The sequence below is a fragment of the Felis catus genome, chromosome A2, assembly GCF_018350175.1.
Source record: "Felis catus isolate Fca126 chromosome A2, F.catus_Fca126_mat1.0, whole genome shotgun sequence".
Taxonomy (NCBI): Eukaryota; Metazoa; Chordata; class Mammalia; order Carnivora; family Felidae; genus Felis; species Felis catus.
In genome coordinates this window covers 108170063-108186713 of record NC_058369.1, presented here as the reverse complement: position 1 = coordinate 108186713, position 16651 = coordinate 108170063, and the positions used below count along the sequence as shown (strand labels likewise).

General features: G+C 34.5%; 1 protein-coding gene across 6 annotated transcripts in view; it reads left to right on the top strand.

The window, feature by feature from the left end:
* AGMO (alkylglycerol monooxygenase) overlaps nt 1-16651 on the top strand; it is a 386647-nt gene that overhangs the window by 355824 nt on the left and 14172 nt on the right. The window contains exon 14 of one of the 6 annotated variants that reach the window (XM_045052436.1): nt 4716-5417. The exons of the other annotated variants lie outside the window; for them this stretch is intronic. Within the exon in view, the coding sequence (XP_044908371.1) occupies nt 4716-4784 (69 nt within the window). The 3' untranslated portion in view covers nt 4785-5417. Of the gene's footprint in view, nt 1-4715; nt 5418-16651 lie in introns of those variants that run through there. 6 annotated transcript variants of the gene reach the window in all.

Below are 16651 nucleotides of genomic sequence, written 5' to 3'. Positions count from 1 at the left end.
AAGATATATTTTATCACTTGCCCACCAAAGTAGAGACTTGTACTATTACCTGTTGGAAAAGTATAGACTTTAATTTCCTGTGGAAAGAAACACTATGGAAAGAAATACAAGTTTTACCCAAAACAATGGGAGAAACTAGCACAATAGGGATAAGCTGATTCTAGGAAAACAGATGAGACTAAGGCAAGAGTTTTGCATTTGTCTGGATTTTTAAGGTAATTACTCAGGTAATAATTCAACATTCTTCCCTAAATGTAATTAAAGCAACTTGCCTTTTCTCTGCTAGATGATATTTTGTTTGAGACACTTAATCTAAGGGATGCGTTTCTTAGTCTTCCGTCTTGTTGATTTTAAAATGATGTTTTGTGTTTAATTATTTTTCATGGATATGAAACTCTTTAGAAAGTGACTGCAATAGTGAGTTATATCCGCAATGATTATGATCCAATGTTTTTCCCCTAAAAATAAGTTGGAAATTAAGGTTTGAGAGTAACTTAGTGTGCTATTAGGTGCCAAAATGATTTGCTGTGGGTCAGTGAGCAAGCTGACATTCTCCTGGGTTGTTTTCTCAAGGGCTGATAATAAAGTAAAGGTCCTTAGTCCTATGCAGAGAGGATTTTTTTTTTTCTCTCAAAAGCCAACTCTGCCTGAACAGAAATTCTGACCCCATATTTCCACTCTTTAAAAATGTAGCTTGGCTCAATAAGTTAAACATTGAACCGGCACATCAAGGATCCTTTGTTAAAGTGGGGCCTGTAGAAAATTATGTTGTGATTAATATATTTCCCCTTTTTCTTTTTGAACATCAACTCAAAATGTCCTTCTCAGAATTGATGTCAGAAGCTAACTGCCATCTCACAGCTTAACTGAATATTCTAAGGTTACGTCTGATATGGCCAAACAATGTAGTGTCCCTGTAATCGAAGAGTGAACTGGTTTCTTCCAAGGCAGATCATCTCTTTGGCATGTCAGCCTGAGTTAGACATGAACATAGTCCACTGATATTTAAAGAGTGCATTATCAGATATTATAAAGAGGTAACATAGAGCCCAAAGTTATGCCTTTTGGATATCCTCCAGACCCAGGTTTGATAAGTTGTTAGCCAATAAAATCTGATGTGAGAAAGGCTGGTTTTTATTAGGGTAGAGGATAAACAGGACTAGAGCAAGTAAAGCCAGGACAAACTTTGGTCATATTCACATATGTGAAACGCATACACAGAAGAGGCTGACTTGTTTCTTTCATTCATTTGATAAATATTTGTTGAGAATTTACCAAGATTTGAATAGTGAGAGGTGCCTAGATGCCCAGGTGAGAAGAGATCTGTGGAAAAACTGTCAAGGAAAAGCCAAGTTTCACATAATGAATATAAGAATTTGGATAAATCCATTTAAACAGTACTCAAATAATTAAGAAGATGTCTTAAGATATTTGTTAGGTTTGTGCTTGTCTTCCCTGAATTTTTCATAAACCAAGACATACTTATTTACTCATTTGAACAAGAAATAGTCTTAGGGACTAGCATTGAGTTTTTATTCTGACCTAGTATGAGTAACAACTTTAATAGGAACTGAGTCACCTTAGCAATGGCTAAAAAAACAAAAATCATTAAGCTGACTTTTCATCTCCCAGATTTACATATGTTTGTTTAATGTTTTATTTTTGAGAGAGATAGAGCATGAGTAGGAGAGGGGCAGAGAGAGAGGGAGACACAAAATCCAAAGAGCCTCCAGGCTCTGAACTGTCAGCCCAGAACCCAACACAGGGCTCGAACTCACAAGCTGTGAGATCGTGACCTGAGTCAAAGTCCACGCTTAACTGACTGTGGGACCCAGGTGCTCCTAACGCATATTTTTAAAAACATATAATACTAAGATTGATATGAGTATAATGAGATGCATATACAACAAACTTTGGGTAAGGTTACATATTTTCAGACAATTTTACAAAGGGCTTTGGCAATATACATTGAAAAATTTAGAGTATTTGTAGTCTTTGACACAATAATTCCAACCACAACAACATGCCATAAGAAAATATAAAGATTAAGAGGCGAGGAAGGTATGAAGATCAGGAAGAAGAAAGGAAAGAGGAAGGAAGAGAGGGACAAAGACAGGGAGGGAAAAAAAAGAAAATACAAAGATTAGCTGAAGGATTATTGTAGAGAGATTACCATCACCTTATTATTTCTTAAGGCAAATTATCAAGAGCAAATGGAATGCTCAGTTTCAGGGGAATGGATAACAATTGTCAATAATAAAATGACACAACATTGAGAATCTTATTTTTGAAAAAATTTGTAATCACATAGAAAATGTTTACATTGTGTTAAATAAAATGCATATCAAAGTATTTAGTATGATTCTAGCATGCATTGAACAAAAACAGAAAAAGAGAGAAACAAAGAAAAAAGTTGAAGGAGTTAGGCCAAATGTTGATAGTGTCTCCCCAACTATTGCCCCTTACTCGTCAATTAAGATTATTTTTATTTTCTTTATGATATCCCTACTTTCCAATATTTCTATGACTAATATATATTTTTATTACAAAAATTAAAGTTTAGATTCTTCCCAATATTTCTAGATGCATAATATGAAACAAAAGTAACTTTTTAAAAATGTTGTAGATATAATTGGACCCTGATACTAATACTGCCAAAACTGGTTTGATCCTATTCATGGCCCAAACCATTATGTCAGATTTCCTATGGGCAGTCCTATCTAATTACCTAGTGTTGGGAAAGGAAAGTGGTACTCAGACAAATAATCACGTACAGAGTTCCAGGGGCATGGGATGATGTCATCGTGTGTAAGATAGTTAGAAGTCAAATATTTGGCCACAGTACATACACATAGTTCCAAAGAATAGTGAGGCTCTATGAAATCTTTTTTTTTTTTCCTTTTAGATTGTTCCTTTTGTAGAACTTTTTGGAAGACTTGATAGGGAGGTATACTATATACCTCCTTAGCAAGACCAGATCTCTGACTTCTGCAGTGAATTTAAATCTGTTTTATTCTCATTACCCACATGTAATACTCCTGACACACATCAATAGGAATAAATATTATATATCAAAGTTTCATCAAAATGTTACTTGAAATAATAGACTTTCTATTTGACAGCCTGAAGGTGTGATTTTTCTACCATGTTTGCTTAGAGCATGTACTTGCAGTACATTTCCCAAAAAACTGCTAATGAAAATACTTTGCACACTTGCATGTTAATAGTTTATTTTATCCTTTATCAGGAATCAAGTAATTGTACAGATCTCAATAATACAAATGCCATAGCATTGCTGTTCCTTTGAAGTTAAATGTAGTCATCATCATAATAAATTCTAAATGGGAAGGGATAGGCATTAATCAAGGATATAGAAAAAATGTGTGCTTCAGTGAAAAGCTATACATTGTCTAGACTCTTAGAAAAGACCTTTTCAGGTATCAGATTCTTATTCTAGGGAAGCTATTTTACAACCCTACAAATTATAGATAACTGATAGCAATGTAAAATAATTCTTATCTGTAGACATGTAAATTGTGTTCTGTCCAGTCTCTCTAACCCACATGACAAAAATAAATTTTGTCTCCTATTGCAATTCATTTTAATGCTTTGTAAATGTGCCTGTTTTTAACATTCTTCTTGAACCAGTTATAAGACCTGCATGGTTTCCTCACCAAATACGATCTCTTAAAAATGTCTAATTCTTCTATTTGGATTCACTTTTTTCTCCTGAAATTTTCTTTTTTATAAGGATAATAGAATAGTCACTTTCCACTTGAAAATTTTGTGATGAATTTCAGTATGACATAAAGGTATTACTGAAACTATAGTTTTTATCAAAATTCTTATCTTCTAGTTGTATCATGGGTATCAAATAATAACATTTCTAGTAAACCTTAGTTTCAATACTAATTTGATCGGGAATAATGATCCAGTTAGAGATCCCAATTACTCTGACATTTTCGATTTTCTTCACATCTTCTAGATTTTGAAAGAAACTGGATTTCAATATTTTCTTTAAACTTCCTTTTGGTCATTCATTTAAAATTTACAAGGTTATTGGATTCTAACAATTATGCTTCCTCTGCACCCTTAAGATCTTAAAGTGGAACTTGCATTAAATGTAAAATGTAATCAGATGCAATGCTTGATCCCTGAGTATTTATGGGTTCCATACAGACCCATGTGTGTGCATATGAAATTAATGAAATGGCACAATATACATTTAGCGATCACCTGCTAATTCATAGATCCTGCAGAAGAGGTAAAACTGTGTTCCTTGTGTGGAATTTCTCTCCCGAGGGAGGGCAAGTGGCTATTCCTTGAAGGAAGCAGATGCTGAAATTTAATTTTATGGATAGCATGTTTAACATTCAATTGCACAACAGTTTTATAAAAAAAGAGCTCCCATATGTTCGTTCTCCCTTTAAAAGGAGCTGTACAATTCCACTATGCCTGCAAACAAAGGCAAGGTAGCATATCCAACTCCTCAGCAAGGCAAAAAAAATATCAAAGTTGACTGCTATGAAATCAAGACTCCGTGCTTGATTTTTTTTGAGGGGAAAGAGAATTATGTGTATGGCTGCCACTATTGCCCTTTGTCTCAGCAAGGGAAATAAAGAATTCAAGAAGAAAAGCAAGGAGGAATCTTTTTTTTTTTTTTTTTTTTTTTGATCATGACATTTCCCCCCTCTCTTTCTGTGATTATGATGCAGGTAAAGCTGTTATTTCATGAAAGTCACCTCTGCCGCAGTCAGCATTATCAGCCAGATCCAGAGATTTGATAGATGACTTATAAGAACTGAGCTCTGGCTCAAGGAATTGACAGATGAACGTTACTTCCAGAAGGGTTGGAATAGATTCATGGAAATCACCCTGTAACTCTGATCCGACACACATGTCCTCAATATCCAGAAGCCAAATAGAGGCCAAATGATTCTTTTACATTTTCTATTGGCCCAGTACCAACGAGGCACACTGATTCAGAAAAATAAAAAATAAGTTTATCCAATTTGCCTCTCTTTCCTTCTAATCTTGGGGGGGATAAATCAAAAATTTTAATGCCATTATTTTGTTTTTCCAAATGCTCTTATGGTTTTTATTATTTTATAAATTTATGACTATCATCAGAGAGAATAGCATCATTATAAGCCCCCATATCACTTTGGGCACCTACTTTTTAAAAAAAGTAGACTGATTTTATTTCTTTCAAGGAACAGATATTAAAAACCACATATGATAATAATAACTCTTATCACATATTGACATCAGTCAATAGCCAGTTTTAGACTTGGTTTTATAACCAGCTCTAAAATTTAAACACTTCTAAAATGAAATTAATTTTCTATTGAAATAAGTCATAAATCCATATTTAATGAATTATTTCTGGGTTAAGGCGACATGTTATTAATGTATTAATACATTGTAATGTATTACATCTAAAGACTAACTTTGATATGCACAAAATACTATGTCAAGTACTTTAGAGAAAAATAAATTGACTTTGGTATTTTCCCTTCCCTGAAAACACAGCTAGGTAGGTACCTAAGATATACAGTAGCCATCTTACCTAACAATATATAGTAAACACAATTAAGAGAAATAAGAAAACGAAATTGGTGGTTTAGAGGAAGTGGAGATTCTGTATTTTGGAGAAGAACTGCGATCACAGAAGATTCCATGAAGGAGGTAACACTGAGGCCCACCTTGACCGTGGGATGTAAAAATCCAGGACTGGAGGAGAAGAGAGTCGGAGGGAGGGAGTGTTAAGAGCTGTACAACAGGAAAGATCTGGGCTGTATTCAGGAAACATGTAATGAGCTGTCTGGTTTGTCTGGAAATATATTAGGGGATTATCAGGAGAGCATAAAAATATTTTCTTATGTCTATGCTCCTTGGAGAACACATTCATTCTCATGGTTTAAACCCCTAAAATTCCTTAAATCCATCTTCTTCTGTCCTTCCCCATAGCCAATAGTACTGTAGTTCTGGCCACTGGCCGCTGTCATCATCAGCTTACTGAACAGTGTCCTAACAGCCCTCTTGTCCAGGTTGCCAGGCTCCATACCACACCACAGCCAGGTGCTTATGAACAAATCTCTTCCTATCACCTGTGCTGAAAACCTCTTGGTTGCCTGTGCTGTCTCATGCAAGCCTCATCTCTGTGTATTCTCTTCATGCACTTTTGTAGTTCGACCTCTCTGATCATCTTCCAGGGAGTCACTTTTTTTAACTCCCCTGATTGTTGTCTCTGTACCCAAAATTTTCCCTTTTTTCATCTAGCAAACTCTCCTTTATAACCTAATGTCTCATTTTAAAAATCTATTTGATTCAATCATGCATTCATTCATTCATAGCTACTTAGTTGAGGAGATACTGTGTTCCAGGCACTTTATTCTTCCAAAATACATTCCTTGTTCTCCTAGATTGTATTGGGTGCCCCTGCTACACACAGCACCCTGTATTGTAATCATCTGTGCAGTTGTCTGTTATTAGCTATTCCAATTCAACCCTCATAAGGGTAGAAATGGCCTGGTTGATGATTGATTCAAGATTAATAATCATTTGCTGAATAAATGGTTTAGTTATCACCTTTATGTGGATGAATGTTATATAGATAACCCATGCACAGAGGTAATCAATAAAAATTTGATCAATAAATTAATGAATTTACTCTTTTCATATCAAACATTATTCTGCCAGATTTTCCTTTTTTTGTTTGTTTGTTTAGATTTTCCTGTTTTGATTAATCTCCTGAATTTATCGCACATTTTTAAAATTTTTGTAGTAGTATTTTACAGAAGCATCAAATGAGATCTTCCTACTTCAGTTTGGTTTTGAATAGACCCGTTCAATTTTACTTTAACTCTCAATTATGTTCAAAAAGAGTCCAGCTGGTCCCCTCTACGACAAGCTTGACTGTGAACCTCACACTTGAGTTGTGTTAGCCTTTCTTCATACTTCAGGTCCAATCCAGTACTTAAGCCAGCAGAAGTACCACCTCTGTCTACTCTGAAGCTACCCTGAGTTTGGACCTTGTTGCATCTCTCATTTTTTTTAATTACAAAATTTTTATAGTACAATTAAAAAAAATTTTTTTACTGTTTATTTATTTTTGAGATAGAGACAGAGCATGAGCAGGGGAGGGTCAGAGAGAGAGGGAGACACAGAATCTGAAGCAGTCTCCAGTCTCTGAGCTGTCAGCACAGAGCTGGATATGGGGCTTGAACTCATGGACCATGAGATCATGACCTGAGCCAAAGTCAGACACTTAACTGACTGAGCAACCCAGGCCCGCCTCAATTTTGTATTTTAGATTGACCCACATTGGAATATAAAACTATAATTAATTTTTTTAATTCAGCTTTTACCTACTTTTTATCTACCTTACAGTATTTAATTGGTTGAATATATCAACCATATATTCTTTTTGATAGATTTGAGTCTATTAATTCCTTTATATGATTTTAGATGCCTCTCACAAATTTGATATGCAGTATTTTTATTGTCATTTAGAGGTATATGATAATTCCCCTTCTAAATTATATCAACTGACAGATTAGTTATCAATGTTATTTATATCCCAAATATTTGATTTTCAGTATATTTATTTATTCTATTTTTATTCCTTTTTGATCAGAAACTGTGGTCTGTATATAATTTTATTTTTATTTGTTATGAGACATCATATATATTATTAGTAATGCTTAATCTTCTTACTAAAATTTTACTTGGTAATCTACATTTTTATTCAACTTTTTTTTTATTTATTTAATCTGTACATTTTTAAAAGAGAGGTATTAAAATCTCCAGCTATATTTATGGGCTTCGGTACTTCTTTTTTGTAATTCTATCATTTTTCTTTTTTGTGTTTTAAGATTAACTTGTTTGATTCATCCAGATTCAGCACTGATACATGTATACAGTGAATTGTTCATTTTATAACATTAAGTAATACCTCTCTATCTTTAAAACACTTTCCCTTAAAGTTTACTATACCAAATGTCACTACTCTTAATCTTCTACTTAATCTACTTTATATACAGTGTACTACTTTTTTCTTTGAATCTTTCTGTATCAGCAAGTGTGAATATATACGCACACATAATAAACATAATGAGTGGATTAAAGTTTATCTCATCAGTTTTAATTTGTCATATATTCTCTATGCTTCTTTCATCCTGTTCTTGCCCCATACTGTATATTACATTGACTATGATGTGTGTGTGTGTGTGTGTGTGTGTGTGTGTGTGTGTGTGTATGTATGTGTTTTACAAAATTTATTTTACTGTCTTGGGTATTATATGTTACAGTTCTTTTAGTGCTTAGTCTTACATTGTAATGTTGATTTAATAATGCTTTGAATCTTACCATTCTATCTCCAAAGTTGTTATTAACTAGGAGTTAATTCTAACTAGTTTTAAACTTCTTATTCGTTATTGATGAATATTATTTAATTTATTGTAATAAGCCAGTGTTCACTTGCTTTTCCAAAGTATACCTCCCTTGTTGGTCTTTCTTTTTCCCGTTTTAAGATTGCCTCCCATATTTCCTCCTTGCTTTAATTTGATTTTTTCTGAAGTATAAGATATAAATTTTTTGGATTTTATAACAATGGTTTATGATTAGTAAACATTTTTCTTTCGTTCTTTTTTTTTTCTTTAGTCTACATCCAAGTTAGTTAGCATATAGTGCAACAATGATTTCAGGAGTAGATTCCTTAATGCCCCTTACCCATTTAGCCCATCCTCCCCCCCTCACAACCACTCCAGTAACCCTCTGTTCTCCATATTTAAGAGTCTCTTATGTTTTGTTCCCATCCGTGTTTTTATATTAGTTTTGCTTCTCTTCCCTTATGTTCATCTGTTTTGTATCTTAAAGTCTTCATATGAGTGAAGTCATATGATATTTGTCTTTCTCTGGTTGATTAATTTCGCTTAGCATAATACCCTCTCGTTCCATCCATGTAGTTGCAAATGGCAAGATTTCATTCTTTTTGATTGTCTAGTAATACTCCAGTGTGTGTGTGTGTGTGTGTGTGTGTGTGTGTGTGTGTGTGTGTGTATATATATATATATATATATATATATATATATATATATATGCCACATCTTCTGTATCCATTCATCCATCGATGGACATTTGGGCTCTTTCCATACTTTGGCTAATGTTGATAGTGCTGCTATAAACACTGAGGTGCATGTGCCCCTTTGAAACAGCATACCTTGTATCCCTTGGATAAATACCTTGCAGTGCAATTGCTGGGTTGTAGGGTAGTTCTATTTTTAATTTTTTGTGGATCCTTCACACTCTTGTCAGAGTGGCCGTACCAGCTTGCATTCCCAACAACAATGCAAAAGAGCCCTCTTTCTCTGCATCCTCACCAACATCTGTTGTTGCCTGAGTTGTTCATGTTAGCTGTTCTGACAGGTGTAAGGTGGCATCTCATGGTGGTTTTGATTTGTATTTCCCTGATGATGAGTGATGTTGAGCAATTTTTCATGTGTCTGTTGGCCATCTGGGTGTCGTCTTTGGAGAAGTGTCTATTCATGTCTTTTGTCCATTTCTTCACTGGATTATTTGTTTTTTGGGTGTTGAGTTGGATAAGTTCCTCATAGATTTTAGATACTAACCCTTTATCTGATAGGTCATTTGCAAATATCTTCTCCCATCCAGTCAGTTACCTTTTAGTTTTGCTGATTATTTGCTTCACTGTGCAGGAATTTTTTATTTTTATGAGGCCCCAATAGTTCATTTTTGCTTTGGTTTCCCTTGCCTCTGGAGACATGTTGAGTAAGAAGTTGCTGCGGCCAAAGTCGAAGAGGTTTTTGCCTGCTTTCTCCTTGAGAATTTTGATGGCTTCCTGTCTTACATTTAGGTCTTTCACCCATTTTGAGTTTATTTTTGTGTATGGTGTAAGAAAGTGGTCCAGGTTCATTTTTCTGCATGTCTCTGTCCAGTTTTCTCAGCACCACTTGCTGAAGAGACTGTCTTTATTCCATTGGATATTCTTTCCTGCTTTGTCAAAGATTAGTTGGCCATACTTTTGTGGGTCCATTTCTGGGTTCTCTATTCAGTTCCATTGATCTGAGTGTCTGTTTTTGTGCCAGTACCAGACTGTCTTGATGATTACTGCTTTGTAGTACAGGTTGAAGTCCAGGATTCTTATCTCTCCTGCTTTGGTTTTCTTTTTCAAGATTGCTTTGGCTATTTGGGGTCTTCTCTGGTTCCATACCCATTTTAGGATTGTTTGTTGTAGCTCTGTAAAGAATGTTGGTGTTATTTTGATAATGCATTGAATATGTGGATTGTTTTTGGTAGTATGGACATTTTAACAACATTTCTTCTTCCTTTCCAGGAGCCTGGAATATTTTTCCTTTTGTGTGTGTGTGTGTGTGTGTGGGTGGGTGTGTGTGTGTGTGTCTTCTTCAATTTCTTTCATAAGCTTTCTATAGTTTTCAGTGTATATAGATTTTTCACCTCTTTGGTTAGATTTATTCCTTGGTATTTTATGGGTTTTGGTGCAGTTGTAAATGGGATCAATTCCTTGATTTCTCTTTCTGCTGCTTCATTGTTGGTGTATAGGAATGCAATCAATTTCTATACATTGATTTTATAACCTGCCACTTTGCTGAATTCATGGATCAGTTCTAGCAGTTTTTAGGTGGATTCTTTTGAGTTTTCCATATAGAGTATCATGTCACGTGCGAAGAATGAAAGTTTGACCTCCTCCTGGATGATTTGGATGCCTTTTATTTCTTTGTGTTGTCTGATTGCTGAGGCTAAGACTTCCAATACTATGTTGAATAACAGTGGTGAGAGAGGACATCCCTGTCTTGTTCCTGACCTTAGGAGGAAAGCTCTCAGCTGAGAGCTTTACCCATCACTTTACTTTCAATATTAAGTGACAGGTTAGCTGGCATAAGGCTATTGGTTGACAGCCGATATTTAGAGATTTGCTGAGATTTGAAAATAGTTCTTCACTGTTTGACCAAAAGTCTGATATATTTATATTTTTCCTCTTAACCTAATATATCTTTGTTTCTGGTTCCCATTAAGATTTTTGTTGTTGTCATTAGTCTTGTGCAGTTTCACTAAAATGGTATAGTTTGTTCTTTGTTTCTCTTTACCTTTCTTGGGCTTCATTGTGGTTTCTCAGTTGAGGGATGCAATGGCTTCTATTTTTCCTTCTCTCCTGAAATATTATCATCCATTACTACCTCTAGTGTCACCTCCTCACCATTCTTTTTATTTCCTCTTCCTTAACTCCAATTCTACATGTTAGATTTCCATGACACCAACTCTTTTTCATATTTTGTTTCCATAACTCTGTCTATGGCATTTCCAACCTCCAGTTTCCTAATTTTATTTTCTTCTCTATGTAATCATTTTTTTACCAGCTTCATTAGATTTTTAAATTCAATAGCTATGTTTGTTTTAAGATGTTTTTATTTGCCTTATTTGTAAATTTATATATTTTTTAGTCTCTTGCTGTTCCTTATTATTTCTATTATTTTTTTTAATTCTTTAACTTTTTAAAAATTATTTATGCTATTTTTTTCAGTTCCTCTATTACTTCTTACATTTGTGATATAGATTTTCCATTTGCTGAATATGTTAAAATCTCCCTCAGAATTTTTTTTGAAGTGTGTGTGTGTGTGTGTGCGCACACGCACACACACACACACACATTTAAACTTTTACTAGGAGCCCTTTATCAGTGAAGATTCTCATATCCCTGGGCTTCTCAGGTGCTTTGGCATTTGAAAGCATCTCTATGGTATTCAACATGTCTTTATTTGGGGGGTTCAGCAATTTCATGTTATTTATGTTAAATTCTCTGCTTTGGGTATTTGAACAACATTCACTTGTAGAACAATTTTGGCTTTTCAGTTTCTTACAGAACACTTTTATTTTCCTTCACCTCTAGAATAGAGGTGAGATCCTTATATAAGGATATATATAAGCATATATAATCTAAGCTTATATAAGCATAGATCCTTAATCCTCTAGCATAGGATTAAATCTTCCTTGCCACTTCTCTGGGCTATTACTTATTTTTTCTAGTACCTTTTCATGGATTGGGCATCATTTAGAAGATTATCATTTCCAGCTCACAGCCCCCAGATTGAAGGCCACATTTCATGCCTTCATTCTACCTCTGGCCTTGTATTCCCTCCCTTTTCTGTTCTTTTCTCTTAACATTTAATCTTCTCTTTCTTTCTTTTGAGATAAGCTACATGTTAACTTTCTAAATGGTATATTTAGCCAGAATTCTGTTGTATTCGTTGAAGAGAGTTCTGTATCTGTGTAATACGTCACTCTGCAGAAAGTCCCAATCCCTTGTATATTACATTCTATCTTCTCTGTATATTATTATCTTATATTATTTTTTTATCACTTTGTTCTTACACATATATAGAATCATGATGTATGGTCAGCGGATATATGTTGATCTGTTGATCCTGACATTTCCAACTCTGTGATGTAATAAGCAATTCTTAGTTTTATGTTTTATATTTTATGTAAAAAATGGCCTAAACAATAATATACTTGATTTTATCTGGCATATTCTGAATTCAATATGCAATTTGACCATTTTTTATATTGTAACTTTTTTTACCATTAAGAAAATTTATTATTATTGTTTAATCTTATTATTGCTACTATTTATAAGTGATGCATATAGAATTTCATTCCAAAGATTTGGCTTATTCTTTCACCATAAATGTATAATTGTTATGGTGTTAATGTCAAGGCTTCTGAAATTTAGAATTACTCACAAGTATGTTCATTCGTGGCTACAGTTAAAAAGGAAAGGGAAAGGGAAAGGGAAAGAAAAAAGAAAAAGAAAAAAGAAATCCTGTAAGTCATCACAGAGAAAGTATAGTTTTCTAACTCCCATTTAAAATTTCCTCAGGAGAGCAGGCAAGCCCTTCATGGACTTGAACAGAGTTGGGGTTTGATCACAAAGCCATAAATTCTCTTTCTGATTGCTATTTGGCCTGAGGGCTTGTTGGAAGCATCACCGTCCTAGTTAGACTGTTTTCCAGCTTTTAAATATACTAGAGTATGATCGTATTATGTGTTGACCCTGATTTATGTTGAAAACTCAGAAACATTTTTTCCAGAAGAAGTGCTTTGTGTATGTGTGAGCCTTTGAGGCCTGGCCCCATCTGAGAGTTGACTGGCTCACCTCAGTGTACTGTTCATTTATTCAGATGGCTGGACTCTAAAGGAGGAATCTTTAAATATCCAGTGGTATTTCAGTGAAATAAATATTGTGAAGCAGATATGGGTTGTTTAAAACATATCACTATGATGTAATATGTCAATGCTCAATTATACATTTGCATGCACCTTAAAAAATTCTGTCTCCAGAGAAAAACTGATTGTCATAATACTGCATTTCAATTAAACCCACATCCTAGGCATTCTGAGGTCCAAATTCCTGCAACCCTCAAGTTAATGTGTTCCATGTTGTGGGGTTAATTTACATAAAGTTCTGGAGCTCCTGCTGCACTGTTTCAAATCTTGGTAGCTTTGATATTCTCCATAGTGCTATACACAAATATTGTAAACTAGTTTTCACAGAGACAAGTTATGATTATCAGCAGGAATTAGTTTCATACAGTGATCTCTAACCATATTGTACCAGAACATTACCCAGACCTCCTCACTTCTGAACTTCATTTTTCAGTCCCTATAAAACACATCTGTTCCACTGTGTGTGTTTTGAAAATTAAATATACTAATATCATCCTGACTGACCCGGCCACCAAACTCATGTGGGAGAAATCCGGTCCACAACCCAAGCTGTGTTGAGTCTTCAGGTCTTGTGGGAGCTTGTAACTCACTTCACCACAGCAAAGAAAAAAAAAAGTAAAGCAAGAGAAAAAGGAAAAAAAAAAGAAGCAAAACAAAGAAAAATAACATTTCTAAATATGTGTGCTTTCTTCTGATAAGAGCATAGAGAAACTTAGTCAATTACAAAGCAATTTAGCCAATATTCATATTCATCCTGGTGAAATTTTCAAGGTCACAACAGTCATCACATCCTAGGATTTTGTAAAGTTTCTCTGTAAAACTTCTACTTCATAACAAAAGGAATCCCAGTACTAAAAACTCTGGTGAACTAGTTCATTACAGAGGGTCAGAATTAGGTCAAGAGAAAAAGTAGTGTTGAAATCAAAATACAGTTTAATTATAACAGAAAAACTTAGTACTTGGTACATCTCATTTGTTGTGACAGAATTTTTACTGGATTTATTCATTTGAAAGTTTGAAGTAAAACTGGGGCCTTTGGAGGTTTTATAGGATCATTGCTGTCAAAGATCTAGTTAGAAATAGCAAAGGACACAAAAAGTTGAGGATAGTTAAAACATTTTAAAGCAAAATTTTTATGTCAGAGAAACCAAACTAAATATTCTCCTGTATATTAACGTAAAGTGAAGTGATGTCATATGTACATTCAAGCTGATTTTAGAATTTGGAATTTACTGCCAACTCCAAGATATACTCTGCTGTCTTATTTGATCCTTACAAAAGCAAACACATCCATTTAACATGTAACTAGAGTGATAAAGGCTCAACATTAAAAATTAAAGGAGGTAAGGGGCCCCTGGGTGACTTACTCATAAGCATAGGACTTTGGCTCAGGTTATGATATCGTAGTCAGTGACTTTGAACCCCCCCCCCCACCCGCCACCCTGCGTCAGGCTCTGTGCTGACAGCTCAGAGCCTGGAGCCTGCTTAGTATTCTGTGTCTTCCTTGCTCTCTGCCCCTCCCCACTTGTGTGTGTGCACCCGTGCACTCTCCCTCTCTCTCTCTCTCTCTCTCTCTCTCTCTCTCTCTCACTCTCAAAAATAAGTAAACATTAAAAAAATTTTTTTCAATTAAAGAAGGTAAACTTACAAATAACCAGAAACAATTTAGACCTCATCATCATCTCTCTCTCTCCCTCCCTTTCTTCCTTTCTTTCTTTACCTTTCTTCCTTCTTTTCTTTTCTTCTATTCTTTTTTCTTTCTTTCTTTCTTTCTTTCTTTCTTTCTTTCTTTCTTCACTAAGTTTTGCCATTTAATCAAAGGGCAAGATTGGTTTAAATTATCAGATGTCTACCTAGAGACTTTCCTTTGTTAATTTCTTCAGTCTGGCAAAATAGTTCTCAAACGTGAGTGTGTGAAAGAATTACCATTAAGGGTTTGTATACACAAAACCATGTGTATTATACTATAGGGGTTATTTAAGGGATTTCCTAGAGTAATTTTAACTCTGGACAACTTTTGAGGCATGTGCTAACTTCAGAAGCTAACCAGGGAGGTTCTATTTGCCCTTATTTATGAGAATTAGTAACATATTTCTCCAGAATCCATAAAATATATCTTTTGACATAATTATAAACATATTGTAGATACAAAGATATTTTCTGAAACTCATACTGTAATAAAGTGTAATTTCCCCCTTATCCAATATTTGATATTGGTTACAAGCTTCACCCTTAATTTTTATCATATAATAATTGTTTTTAAGGATCTTCCCTCTATCCTCATTCTCTCTCAATGAAGAGAGAAATAATCAACAATTACTTATGGACTAGATAAAGACTAACAATTTTGAAGTTTTTGTTTTATAACTTGATCTAGACAATATATTAGTGGCCAAACTGTATTTCTTCCCCCAACCCCAGACTTAATGAGGTATAGTTGTATTTCTTGAACTATAAATGAAAACAGGCCAAGTATTTTACCTCTGAAATTTCTTTTGCTCTTAAAACCCATCATGATTTACCAATAATCATGATTTGCCAATTTACCCTTTGGTGATGTCCACTAAGTTATTTTTCAAAGATGAACCTAATGTGTATTAACATTAAAACTTTTATGTGTCAGCGTGCTGGGAGAACAGATTATGTCCAAGGTGAAGATAAGGGATTTTGATTTCGAGAAATGGATGTTTTGGGATCCATCTCTGCCATCCTTTGCCAGTATTCACATATATTTCACATGTGTGGAAAATAATTTGGTGGGGGGAGTGGCTATTTTATTTTATTTTATTTTATTATTTGAGTAGAGTCAGCACACAATGTTACATTAGTTTCAGGTACACAACAGTAGATATTCAACATCTCTATGCCATGCTCACCACAAGTGTACCTACCATCTGTTACCATGCAACACTGTTACAATATCGTTCACTGTATTCCCTATTCTGTGCCTTTTATCCTCATGACTTACTCATTCAATTACCGGATGCCTGTTTCTCCCACTCCCTTCACCCATTTTGCCCCTTCCCTCTGGAACCATTAATTTGTTCTCTAGAAAACTGATATTTTTAAGGCTTTTCGCTTGTCATCCCCTCTGTTATTTCAATTACCTTATGGTGCTAGTAATTAGGGCAAGATGAAGAAGCATTTCTGATGTATACCTTTTATTAAAAACTTAATTATTTTGGGAGCTATCCTCAGACCTTTCTCGCATTACAATATTGTGTTGGCCAATTCTGTTATTGTTTTTCAGATAATAGAACAGAATAGACCTTATAAATTTTCTATTTCCACTCTAATTGGACAGAAAACGAAGCTAACATCCAGAGTATATGAAGTATTTGATCATTTCATGACAAAAGGGACAAGAAATCAGGTTTCAAGTTTC